Source organism: Mastomys coucha, unplaced genomic scaffold (genome assembly GCF_008632895.1).
Source record: "Mastomys coucha isolate ucsf_1 unplaced genomic scaffold, UCSF_Mcou_1 pScaffold22, whole genome shotgun sequence".
Taxonomy (NCBI): domain Eukaryota; kingdom Metazoa; phylum Chordata; class Mammalia; order Rodentia; family Muridae; genus Mastomys; species Mastomys coucha.
In genome coordinates this window covers 1,809,263-1,821,497 of record NW_022196905.1, presented here as the reverse complement: position 1 = coordinate 1,821,497, position 12,235 = coordinate 1,809,263, and the positions used below count along the sequence as shown (strand labels likewise).

The window sequence follows — 12,235 nt, the reverse complement described above, 5'->3', positions numbered from 1 at the left end:
TCTCTCTCTCTCTCTCTCTTTCTTTCTTTCTTTCTTTCTTTCTTTCTTTCTTTCTTTCTTTCTTTCATGAGCCAGGGTTTCATTCTGTAGCCCAGGCTGGCCTTGAACATTACAAGTGCTAACATTACAGGGGCACAAGCATTGTATCTAGCAACTGAGTTGCATACTTATAACATTGTTTCTCACTAAGCAAACACTACTATCAAATATACTCAAATGTTTTTTCTAGACCAAAAGCATACTTTGGAATTATGGAATTATGAGCACAATAAAGGTTTTTAGATTTTAACTAGATTTTTAATCACTATATAGTCCATGAATTAGATCAGGTATTTTCAACACACTGTAGGTAGTCATGTTTAACAGCAAGTCTGACTTTTACCTCTTGGATGCCAGTATTGTCCTTCTCCATGGACAATGACAAATGTTCCTGGAGGGAAAATTGCTTCTGGGTAGGAATTATTGAGTTAGTAGATAAAAAAAAAATATTTTCTTACATTTGGTGTGTGTGTGGGGGGAGGTGATGCTCACATGCTACAGTGTATGTAGCAGGTCAGACAATAACTGTGGGAGTCACTTCTCTCCTTCCATAGTGATGTTTCTGAGGACTGAACTAGGACTACCAGCCTTAGCAGCAGGTTCCAGACTCTATGTTTTTCATAGACCTGATCTCAGTTATTGAAAAATTACTTATGGGGCAAAGGGGATAAGGAAAACATGGAGAAAAGAAAATAGTTTGACATTGGTCTAGTTGGACTTCTGATTCAGAAGGTATCTTTCATTATAATTATGGATGATATTGCTTATTATTACAAATGAATACTGGGAAAATACCTAAAAAATTTACAGTTGTAAAAAGCATTGCACAAAATGGCATGATGAGGGGAAAGGGAAATGCGTTGCCCACTTAGTTAGCATATTCAGGAAATTGTCCTCAGGAAAGTGTTAGCATACTTAGTTAGTGTCCTCAGGAAAACCAAACAGCAGACTACCATCACCATGACACAGTCAGCCGTGTCCTCAGCAGCTAGGGAAATAGATCAATAGTTCATATTTAAGAAATTAAAGGTGTGAAGGTAGATGGTGATCTGTGTTCATAATTAAAATTGACAGGTTTGATTAAAATTCACAGTTTCAACCAACCATGAATATAGATGTCATTTATTTTCATTTTATGTTCACTGGTGTTTGTCTGTGAGGATGTCACTGGACTTGCAGCCATGTGTGAGCTGCCATGTGGATGCTAAGAATTGAGCCCACATCTATCTAGAAGAGCAGCCAGCACTCTTAACCACTGAGCAAACTCTTCAGCCCCCAAATATCTTTTAAAATCTTTATGTAAGCCAGTTACCTCCGACGGCCTTATTGTGTGTTTTCTGCCTCTTGGAGCTTCAAAGAAAAGCTGTTCTTTGGCACCTGAATTAACTTGCAATAATTTCCCTGTTACAGTAGAAATAAATGGTAGGAATAAGAGAACAAATTAAACTGTACATTTATCATTTTGTTAGAGACACTAAGCATGGCTGCCACAATTTTACTCATTTTAGTTAGTCTAATCAGTTGAGTCAAAAGTATGTCACATTATTCTAAAAAGCACATGAACATCAACACACGACATGGAATAATCCCCAAAACTCTTCATTTAAAAAACATGGACCTCATAAATTTGACCTTGAGTGTCTGTCGAATAACAAGAATCAAGTTCGCTGTTTGCTCCACAGCGCTAAAATGAACTCTGATATTTTTTAAAGATTTATTATTTATTTTTATGTGCATTGATGCTTTGCCTGAATGTATGTGTGTTCGAGGGTATCAGGGTAACTCCTCTGGAACTGGAATTATAGACAGCTGGGAGCTGCCACATAGAACCCTGGTCTTCTGGAAGAGCAGCCGCTGCTTTTAACTGCTGAGCCATCTCTCCAGCCTTAAGGTCTAATTTTACAAAATAAAATTTCCACTCATTTCTCCCACTGCTGTCTATTGAGAGATAAAGGCAAACAGCCTGTTATGAGCCTGGCATCAGAAGTGACATTCATGTGGGAACTGCATTTGCTTAGTTCTAAATTCTAAATCTGCCTTTCAAGTTAGGGACACACAAAGCAAACTGCAAACACTGACCCTCCCAACCTTGTCTTATCTGAAAACTTCAAAAGGAGAAAAAGGCTATCCTCAAACAACTGAGCGACTGGCCTTTCAGCCATGCTGATATGCAACTGTGGTCTCATCGCTGATGTTGACAAAGGTTCAGCTTCCAAACTCCCCTCCTCCGAGGGCAGCAATCCTTCATGACTGGGAATGTCATATTTTGGAGGATGGTGTCTACTGTTTTTCTGCAATGGTTTGATTATGGAAAATTTCAATCAGGCTTGGACATGAGAATAGTTTAGAGAACTACAATGTGTCCATGGTAGGTACAGCTTCCACAACTAGGAACTCACTTGACTTGGAACCTCTGTTGACTGCCTCAGCCCAGACATCGTGTATTCGCTCTGTAAATTATTTACATAAAATGCTATTTCCCCTCCCCTCTACAACTGTGTATCTGGGAACTTTGGTTTGCATGCATGTAGTTTGCATGTTATCTGTTACATTTGTTATGTGGTCTGACCCGAGGAAGGTCTAAGTGAGTATTTTCAAGTGATAAACTAAGAAATGAAGTTCTCCAGTTCCTTCACTGCTGATACTAATAGTTTCTCATTTGGTAAATTATCACATGGCTGGGGGTGGGGCTGCACAGACTCTGAGGCTTGAAGGATCTGAAAGAGAGGCGTGTGAAATAGACATGCTTTGCAGATTATATGGTAAACAGGAGAATGGAGAAAATCAAAGCAAGACGTGAGGGTGGTTAAGGGCTCTTTCCCTGCTTAGAATAGAAGGAAGTGAGCAACCATTACTTTTCTAATGAACTAAACATATCTGCGAAGAAACTATATTATTAGGACTTTCAAAAAATGGCTGAAAAATATGTGGGAAACAAGATTCAGGCAAACCACTTTTCTGAATGACTTTTGATGACTTTTTGAGGTAGAAGGTACTAGACAGAAAACTCAGAGGGTTGTAGTTCTCACGGCATCTCAACAACTCATTTTACTAACTATAGTTTTAAAGATCGTAATTTATAATTGAACCTCCAAATACTGAGTTAGCTAGGTGAGGAACTGACTGCAAGGGAGTTAGAGACTCAAGAGAGATAAGCCCAAGCAGTGCCAGACACTTATGGGAGACCGGCTGGCTCACTCCTCCTTAAAAACCACCTCTACTGAAGGCCAGTTTAACTCTGGGAGCTGATGCTGACCCAGGAGGAACCAGGACCACACTAGACTAGGCAATCAAAAATCTGATTCTCTCAGGAAGTTGCCATCATGGATGCTGAATCTGTGGCTGCCCAGTTGGGATGAGATATGGATTTTAGAACATTTGGGGGCAACTGAGACTGGGCAGCATGCAAGTGAATTGTCTTCTCTTCTCTTCCCCTCTCTTATCCTTCTCCTCTCTCTCTCTCTCTCTCTCTTTCTCTCTCTCTCTCTCTCTCTCTCTCTCTCTCTCTCTCTCTCTCTCTCTCTCTCTCTCTCTCTCTCTCTCTCTCTCTCTCTGCTTCCTTAAGACTGGGTTTCTCTGTATAGTCCTAGCTGTCCTGGAACTCACTCTGTAGACCAGGCTGGCCTTGAACTTAGGGATTTGCCTGCTTCTACCTCCCAAGTGCTGGTATTAAAGGTGTGTGCTACCACTGCCTGGTTTACAGTTCATTCTTAAATCCAGTTCTTTGAGTATTGTTTCCTGCTCTTGGGGGCTATGAGCATTCTAGATCTTTCAATAAACTTATCCTATATCATTATTTTGAATTTGAGCTAGTTTGAATGGGTTTCTGGTCCTTGCAAGGTATAATATGACTTAAAAATAACTACTTTTTGTATTTAAAAAAACATAATTATGGGTATGTGTTTTCTCCCTTCTTTTAATTATTACATGAAGAAACATTTAGTTCACCACTCTTTCTTTCCCTCTGCCTGCTGTGCTTTCTCTTCCTATCCCTGCCCACAAGTGCATGTATACATGCACACAAATACATCTACACAAAAACATACACACAAACACACACACAAACATATATACATACATGTACAAACATACACATACACAGAAACACACACATACAAACACATACACAAACATATCCACACACAAATACACCTACACACAAACATGTACACAAACACACATACACAAACATACACACACACATACACACATATATATACAAACATACAAACATACACAGAAATATACATACACATACAAACACACAAACACACCCACACCCCACACACACACTGAAATCTGAGGACAAGGAGCAGAAGCAAAGATAAAATAGTCTGCATTTTTCAACCATATATTATATTATTGCCCCAAATAATAGAAACTGAATTATTTCAGGATTCACATTTTTATCACTAGAAAAGTCTGCTCACACAGAAAACAGGACAGAAAAACAAAATAAGCAAGCAAACAAACAAACCAAACCAACCAACCAAACAAACAAACAAACAAACAAAAAATGTCCTCACTGCTAAGGAGAGAGAGCCAGCCACACAGAGCAAACACCACATGCGCTAGCCTGCCTGCCACATCTTACAAGTCAGGATAATTCCAGAACTGTACTACATGAATCAAACCAATGTACTATATGAACCAAATCAACGCCCAGCCATTTGCCGTGAAAAGAGAAATGAAGTGTCTTGTGAGGGCTCCAACTGTTGATTGCCTAAGATCATATAGTCCTACTGTTTGCTACCTAGAATAAATCCTGAGTTTTGTCTCTTCCCATGTATTCTTTTCTCCAGTGTTCCACGCATGAGCTTTCATTTGGGGCACTGATATTCCTGCAAAAGCAAATGAGCTGCGGTTGCCATGGGCACGAGGGCTGCTGAAGCTGAGGCTGTGCCTACGCCATTCCCACTCCTGCCAAGCCAGCTGGCTCTGGCAAATGCTTTCACTGTTTCTGATGAGGTGAGATGAACAACTCCTGCATCTAACTAAATCTTGCTCTTTACCCTGTCCATGTTCTCGGGGTCTCTGCTATCAAAAACTAGGCTGGTTTTGGGGACTTTCCTGAGATGTAGCACCTAGGGACTGACATATCTGGATGACAAAAAGTTCACAGTTGATGGGACTGTAATTAAAGTAGGCAAGTGGTATGGGTGCACCTGTTTCTATTCTCCAGATGACATAGACTTTAGAGATAACACATATCCTACTTGCTCTTAAACTATAGGAACTAAAGGGTCTGCTCCTATTCTCAAGATGGAGTAGATTTTAGAGATCACATTTATTCTACTCTGCTCTCAAGCTATAGGGACCACTGGTCTGATACCTTCACTGACAGAAAGACCTTTTAGAGAGGGAGGTCAGTGCTTCTTCAGAAACCCTGGCCTCTCCCTCCTTTTACTCAGAGTGCCTCCCCAGTCCTGGAAGCTAGCCTTGGGTAGAATAAAGGACACCTATCCCTTTCCAAGTGATGGCCATTTTGAGGTACTTTATATGACCCTTTCTCAGTGCTATCCCTCTCCCATAGCAACAACACTGCCACCAGTCCTCGCAACCACGAGATCCACCTCCTCCATTGTTGGGCATATATACCTAAGGGACTGAAAACAGGGTCTTGGAAAGATACTTGTGTACCCAGATTCATGGCAGCATTGTTCATAATAGCTAAAGTGTGGAGGCAACCACGTGTGTATCAACAGATAAACATGCAAGCAAAATGTGGGACAGACATATAGCCTGCTAGTATCTGCCTTAAGGGAATTCTGACACAGGCCACTGCATGGATGATCCCAGAGGGCACCATGTAGAGGGAAATGAGGTAGTAATGAGAATACAGTGATGTGTGATTTCAGTAAGATGAGGTACATAGAGAAAGTAGCTGTTTCTAGGGACCGACAGGAGAGCTACTGTATGCTGGGTAGAGAATTCTAGTCTCACAAGAAGTGAGTTCTGGAGGTGGGTCATGATAATGGCCATACAACAATGAGAATATGCTCTGTGCATGAGCTGGCATATTTAATAATGGTAACATGTTTATATATCTTGCATTTGAAATTACTTTAAAATCTTCCAAATAAAAATTTCATACATCCCACTTTTATGTTGCCCCTTCACTTCCAAAATAAAATGGCTGAAGGGTTTCACTCCCCTAGCACTGACTAGGGAGTGGAATCAATGCTCCACATAACACTCAGTATGTGGTGGTGTGTGCAGTGGACTCACAACAGTCATCTTACTTCATCTTACACAAAGAAGGAATAGGAACATTACTGCCTTCTTGACTCTTTGAGACAACAGAGCAGAGAATATAAACACAGGGGGTAGTGAGAGGCAGCTCTTCCCACTAGACCCTTGGCAGCACCAAGGTAAGATGACTCAAGTTGCAGTATTCCTGCCTGACCATAGATCCCATCTCATGCTCTTGACTCTGTCTGTCTGACCTGAAAGCCAGGGGGGACTTATCTGATTTCCTCTGCCCTTAGGGACCGGCACCTTTTACAATAAGTTACATGTTTTCCTTTCTACTGACTGTACTGCAAAAACTCCCGCAGGCCATAAAGCTCAAACAAAGTTCAAATTCGAGTGCAGCACAGCTAAACATCTGCCTGGCCCAGTCTATGACTATCTCAAAAATACTTAAAATAAAGTATGATTGCCGGGCGGTGGTGGCGCATGCCTTTAATCCCAGCACTTGGGAGGCAGAGGCAGGCGGATTTCTGAGTTTGAGGCCAGCCTGGTCTACAGAGTGAGTTCCAGAACAGCCAGGGCTACACAGAGACCCTGTCTCGAAAAACAAACAAACAAAAACAAAAAACAAAAAACAAAAAAAACAAAAAAAAAGTATGATTTATTAAATAACTACATATGTAAAATCAGCTGATTTGGGGAATGCCCCAATGAAAATAAGCTACCCAGTGCCTCCAGAACAAACTCAGCATGGATGAGTGTGATGGAAGAGTCCGTTTTGACTTTTCACATCTCTTCCTTCCACCCACTCAGCCAAGTATTCCTCACCACTTCTTAACCACCCACTGGCCCTCCTCCTCAGCTCAGCACCATGCTCCATTTGCTGGGAGACCCCCTTCTTAACTTAGCTATCTGGTGAGCCACGCCTACAAGGCATCTTGGATTTCCCTTGGAGCTGTCTCCTCAGAACAGACACAGCACTTGCTGTTTTCCTACCACAAGAGACTATGACTCCTTTGCAAGTGAGGATCCTGCCCATTCCTTAAATGTTTGCTCTGGACTCTTAGCATCAGCCAAGTCTCCAGACCCGATCTAACAGTGACACACTGTGTAGCACTTACAGGGACTCAGAACTTCTCATCCCCTGCCTAAGTCATTGTGTTCTTACATTCGTTCAGAACAAGCCCATTTCCCACCCTAAATTATAAGGTTTACAGAGAATAGAAGTCATGTCTTACTTCTAGATCCACATTTTCTGACTTAAGACTTTGCAAATGGTAGATGCTAGACGTATTAAATAGACAGGCCTTTACAATTTTGTGGAACTAACTTGGAGGACACACAGGGGAAGCGAGGCGCTTTGGAGAAAGATAAATTCAGGTGAGCTGAATATAGCTTTCTATCTCTGCTGACAGCTGAAATTGCTTGAGACATCAGGGGCTGAATTCCTGGAGATAGAGTCCTGGTCAGGAAGGATGAGTAGATAAAAGCAAGGACAGATCATATGCAACCCAAAGCACAGTAACTCAACGCACCACAGGCTATCTTGATCTTAAGCCACAGTGGTTTCCATTAAAAACGAGATGCTTATGGAATAGAAAAATCCTCGAAATGTTAACAGTAACCACTCCTGGGCTGTCGGGTTAGCCTGGGCTGTCGGGTTAGCCTGGGCTGTCGGGCTATCCTTATACGCTGCTGTGGTTCTTCTTCCTATTTTCCACACATTCTCTCTGGAAATGGCACATGGGTTTAAGTTTTATCTTAAAAACCACAACCTGTTTTACCTCTGGAGTCCCAGTCAATGTGTGTGATGTAACTAGAAGCTCCTTTACAGATGCCAACCCTCTTGCTTGTAAGCACGTTGTAAATATCCACGAAGTTATCATGAGATGCCACAGCAAGGTATTTTCCTGTATCTATGGAGACAAGTATGTAGTTAACAGCAACACAGTAACAGAACACAAGTTTACCTCTGGAAACTTAACATTTTGAGGTGGGAGAAAGGTCAAAGAAACTTTTAGAACAGTCCATTTTTATATAAAAAATGGTCTCAAGATTTCTTTCCTTCTTTCTTTTTTCTTTTTTTTCTAAAGCATTACTGCCATCTTCACCTTTTGAAAATTTTATGTCAGAGATCATTTCTTTTCTGTGATGGAAGGAGAGCATGTCTTCCACTGTGTCAGCATTCACCACTAAGAAACTTCCATCATTCAATCCAACTGCTAAGGCTTTCCCATCAGGGGAGAAGGCACAACATCTTCCTCCTACAAAAGGACCCAAGAGAATCATAATTTGAACACTTGGCTGTTGAGTAAAGCAGATGGAGACCCAAGAGAAATATGCCTGTGTATGCAGTCACGTGCTTACACGTAACTGGGCCGTTAGCACCACTACCCAGGTGAGAATTAAAATGTCATCATTTGGGGACTAGTGAGATGGTCCTGTGGGTAAAAGCACTTCTTATGCAAGCCTGACAACCTGAGTTTGAACCTGAGAACCCATGGTAGACGGAGAGGATCAACTTCCAAAAGTTGTCTGTAGATTTCATGTGTATGTGTGTACATATAACATAATACACGTGTACTTTTAAATCTTTGAAAAACAGCATAATTTAAATGTCCTCTTCCCACAGAATATCAAAATCATATTTTAGGGCTCAAGAAACAGCTCAGAGGTGGACAGCACTTGATGGGGTCTTACAGGACCTCAGTATGGTTCCCAGCACCCACATCAGTAGTTGGCTCTCAGATTCCTGTAACTACAGCTTCAAGTAATCTGACATGCCCTTATTTGGCACCTGCATGTACATGTATATACCTCCACACAGACACACACAATTAAAAAATAAATCTTAAAATACATTTTTATTTTCCATAATGTTTTTCCATTCATTTCTTTATCTTGGAGTATCTGGGCATTTTAAGGTAGGTAGCACGGGTGAGTTGGTGCAGGAGAGGGTTAGGTAGATAACATAACCCTCTGAGAAAAGAGGACACATTTAAGAACATGGGTTCTCCATAAAATTTCTAGAAACCATTTTTTGGACATCATGACTGGAAACACGTTTGTTTTATTTGGAAACCCTCATAATTTTAATTTTTCTGCTTCATGGATCGTAATGCAGTCAAGAGGCAGCAAATTCGAGTTGACACAGTCCAAGCCATGCTGCCTTGTGCTGAAGCAGCTCAATCTGGCTTCCATAGGGAGCCACGCCTCTGCTGATAGATGGTGAAACTACATAAAGCTAGTAGCTTTGAACTGGCTTATGCAAGCAATCTCTCCACGCATTTGTCCAGTTAATGGTTACCTCCTGTGAGTCTGTCAAGCCACTGTAGCGAGACAGCAAAAAGGCCAGCTAGCCCTGGGGACAGTCATCAGGGTGGGTGAACCATCACTTACCATACAGTCTAAGTCATGGTTTAGAGCAAAAGGAGAGATATTTATACCAGGATAGCAAGGGAAATTGGAGGAGCTGTTATCTCAGATACAGCAACAGTTGCTCTTCTGAACCAATTTTTAACCTAAAGAAGAAAGTCCATTGACTAGCTTCTACAATAAGGCCCTAGTTTCATTTTACAGTGCAAGTTAGTGGGCAAATGATTCAATGATTTAGAGCATGGCTCTGAACATGGTTGAAATCCTTGCCCCACCCGCTGCCAAGTCGTAGGAGTCCAGGGTACAGTGAGGCCATGTGGGGAGATAGTGACAACCAGAGTGCAGGCATGCTCTGGAGGCCACCGTGCTGCAGTGTGCACTGTTTCGCTATTCATTAGTTAGGTGATGCTGGACCAAGTACTACGGTAACCTGTCTCCATTTCCTGATCTGTAAATGATATGAATGTTGGCCTTATTCACCAGGTCTCTGCAGAATAAAGGTGATGTGCCAGTGTGGTCTCTGGTTCACACTGATACTACCAGCCAGTATGATTTAATTTGGCATTGTTCCTTTGGAATGTGCCCTTATGTCTCTGCATACAGAATGACCCAATACAAATATTGAAAGTCCAAGCTCAGCCTTTCCTGTCTTAAGAACTTTTGTTAGACCTCAAGGCTCAGCTCTCTTGTTGCCTTTCTAAGAAAGCAGTGCTAGGTGGCAAGTCTGAGCTGAGCTTCTGTGGCCTCTTGCTCACGTGGGAGTTTCATCTACTCTCTGCCTGAAGTTGGCCCGAGTGGCTTGCGTCAGAAGCTCCCTTGCCTCTTGGTGCCTGGGTGGGTCCAAGATGGAGTTGGTAAGACTGGAAGGTAGAGAACTGGCAGGCTAAACTGTCTGCTCTTCCAGACACCTCCTGAAATGCCACCATCTCAGACACTCCACCAACCACTCTGTTCTTTTGTCTCTTAAAGCCCAGGCCTTGTGAGGACACCTGCAGTTACTGGTGGCACAACAGTGCACATTCCTGGTCATTTCTTTAAACCCTACCCACTCCTTTATAAAGAATCCTATTTTTAGGCCCTTCTCAAATGATCTGAGTCAGCAGGCCAGCTGCTGCTGGGACTCCTTTCAAATCTTGTCTGTATCTGCTTCTAGAGATGAGACTGTTCTCTGTGGGATCCTCGGGCCTGACATACAGAGGTACTCAAGCAGCATTGGCTGGACCGTTACCTCCTGGCAGATGTCTGTATTGGGTGTAGATGTCCAACACACATTTATGACATCAAGGATCGTTTTCTACCAAACTGATCTTTTTATTTTCCATAAATTCTGGGGACTGTTAGTCATAGATATAACTAGTGTTTTTCTCCTGTTTTTTGCTTTTATAAACTGACACACTTCAGCTCTCAACAAGGAGAGAACACGGAGTAAGCACCTGTGGGGCTGGGGCACTCTGAGGTCCGACCAGCCTTCTGGAAAGTTTCCATGCACTCACTCTTCATTTCACATTTGCACAGTGAATCCTGAATTGCCTTGCTCGTATTTTTTGGGATTAAAACAGGTGCTCTCATTAAACAGTGATTGAGTGAGTAAGTGAGCCCAACATAGTCTGCTGCCTGTAAACAGACACCTTCACCTGGAAGGAGATGTTATGTACCTTTTTTAAGTTTCCGTACTGCCAGCATGCGGTGCTGGGAGGATAATTCCCAGATCCGCAGTGTTTTGTCATCACTTACTGTCGCACAGATGGGCAGGAGAGGGTGTGCTGCCAGCCCCCACACTTCCCCTTCCATGTGTCCCTGTGGGAGAGGAAACAAGGCAAAGTAAGCCCATGCTTTGTGGCCAGCCCCTCTTCGGCCTGTGCTGAGAGCACCTCAGGCTGAGTGTGCCTCAGACAGGTGAACACTGAATAAACAGCTCCCTTCAGCCACAGTGGCCACACTGTTTCATTTCCTATGTGTGACCTTTAAGCTAGGTGTTCCTGAGACAAATCATTCTTTCAGGAAGTAAAACATAGGACTCACTGCTTATGGATGGAAGACATCCCAACCCCCGCCCCCAGCAACACATATCCAGGTAAGTGGTAAACTTTCCACCCCTCACCCTTGTTCTGTGTATGTGTGCACAGAAGGATGATTAACTACACAGTGACTCTATTCTTTATGTGTGAAGGCTGAGGTTAACATTGGCTGTCTTCTTTAGTTGCTTTTTACCTTTGGCAAGGCTGGCTGACCAATCAACTCCAGGGAAATACCTGTCTCCGCCCATCTCCAGTTCCCAGCCTTGGAGTTAAAGATGCATGTCTTTACACCTAGATTTTTAAGTGGGTACTGGGGATCCAAATTCAGGTCCTTATGCTTGTATAACAAGCACTTCACCACCTGAGAACTCTCCCTAGATCCTTATCTTGCTTTAACTACATAAACACACTATATAAACACATTGTGACAAAACTACTTAATCTGGGCTGGCAAGATGGCTCAGTGGGTAAGAGCACTGACTGCTCTTTTGAAGGTCCTCAGTTCGGATCCCAGCAACCACACGGTGGCTCACAACCACCTGAAATGAGTTCAGACGCCCTCTTCTGGTACATCTGAAGACAGCTGCAGTAAATTACGCCAGAGCGGGGGG

At 42.5% G+C, this 12,235-nt stretch overlaps 1 protein-coding gene across 5 annotated transcripts in view; it reads right to left on the bottom strand.

Moving 5' to 3' along the window:
* The window catches only part of Eml6 (EMAP like 6), a 289,180-nt gene that overhangs the window by 39,008 nt on the left and 237,937 nt on the right, over positions 1-12,235 (bottom strand). For all 5 annotated transcript variants that reach the window (XM_031337169.1, XM_031337170.1, XM_031337171.1 and 2 more), the window contains 4 exons: positions 11,262-11,403; positions 8,343-8,495; positions 8,016-8,147; positions 1,352-1,440 (listed from right to left, as the gene is read on the bottom strand). In XM_031337169.1, coding sequence (XP_031193029.1) covers positions 1,352-1,440; positions 8,016-8,147; positions 8,343-8,495; positions 11,262-11,403 — 516 coding nt within the window. The remainder of the gene's footprint in view (positions 1-1,351; positions 1,441-8,015; positions 8,148-8,342; positions 8,496-11,261; positions 11,404-12,235) is intronic.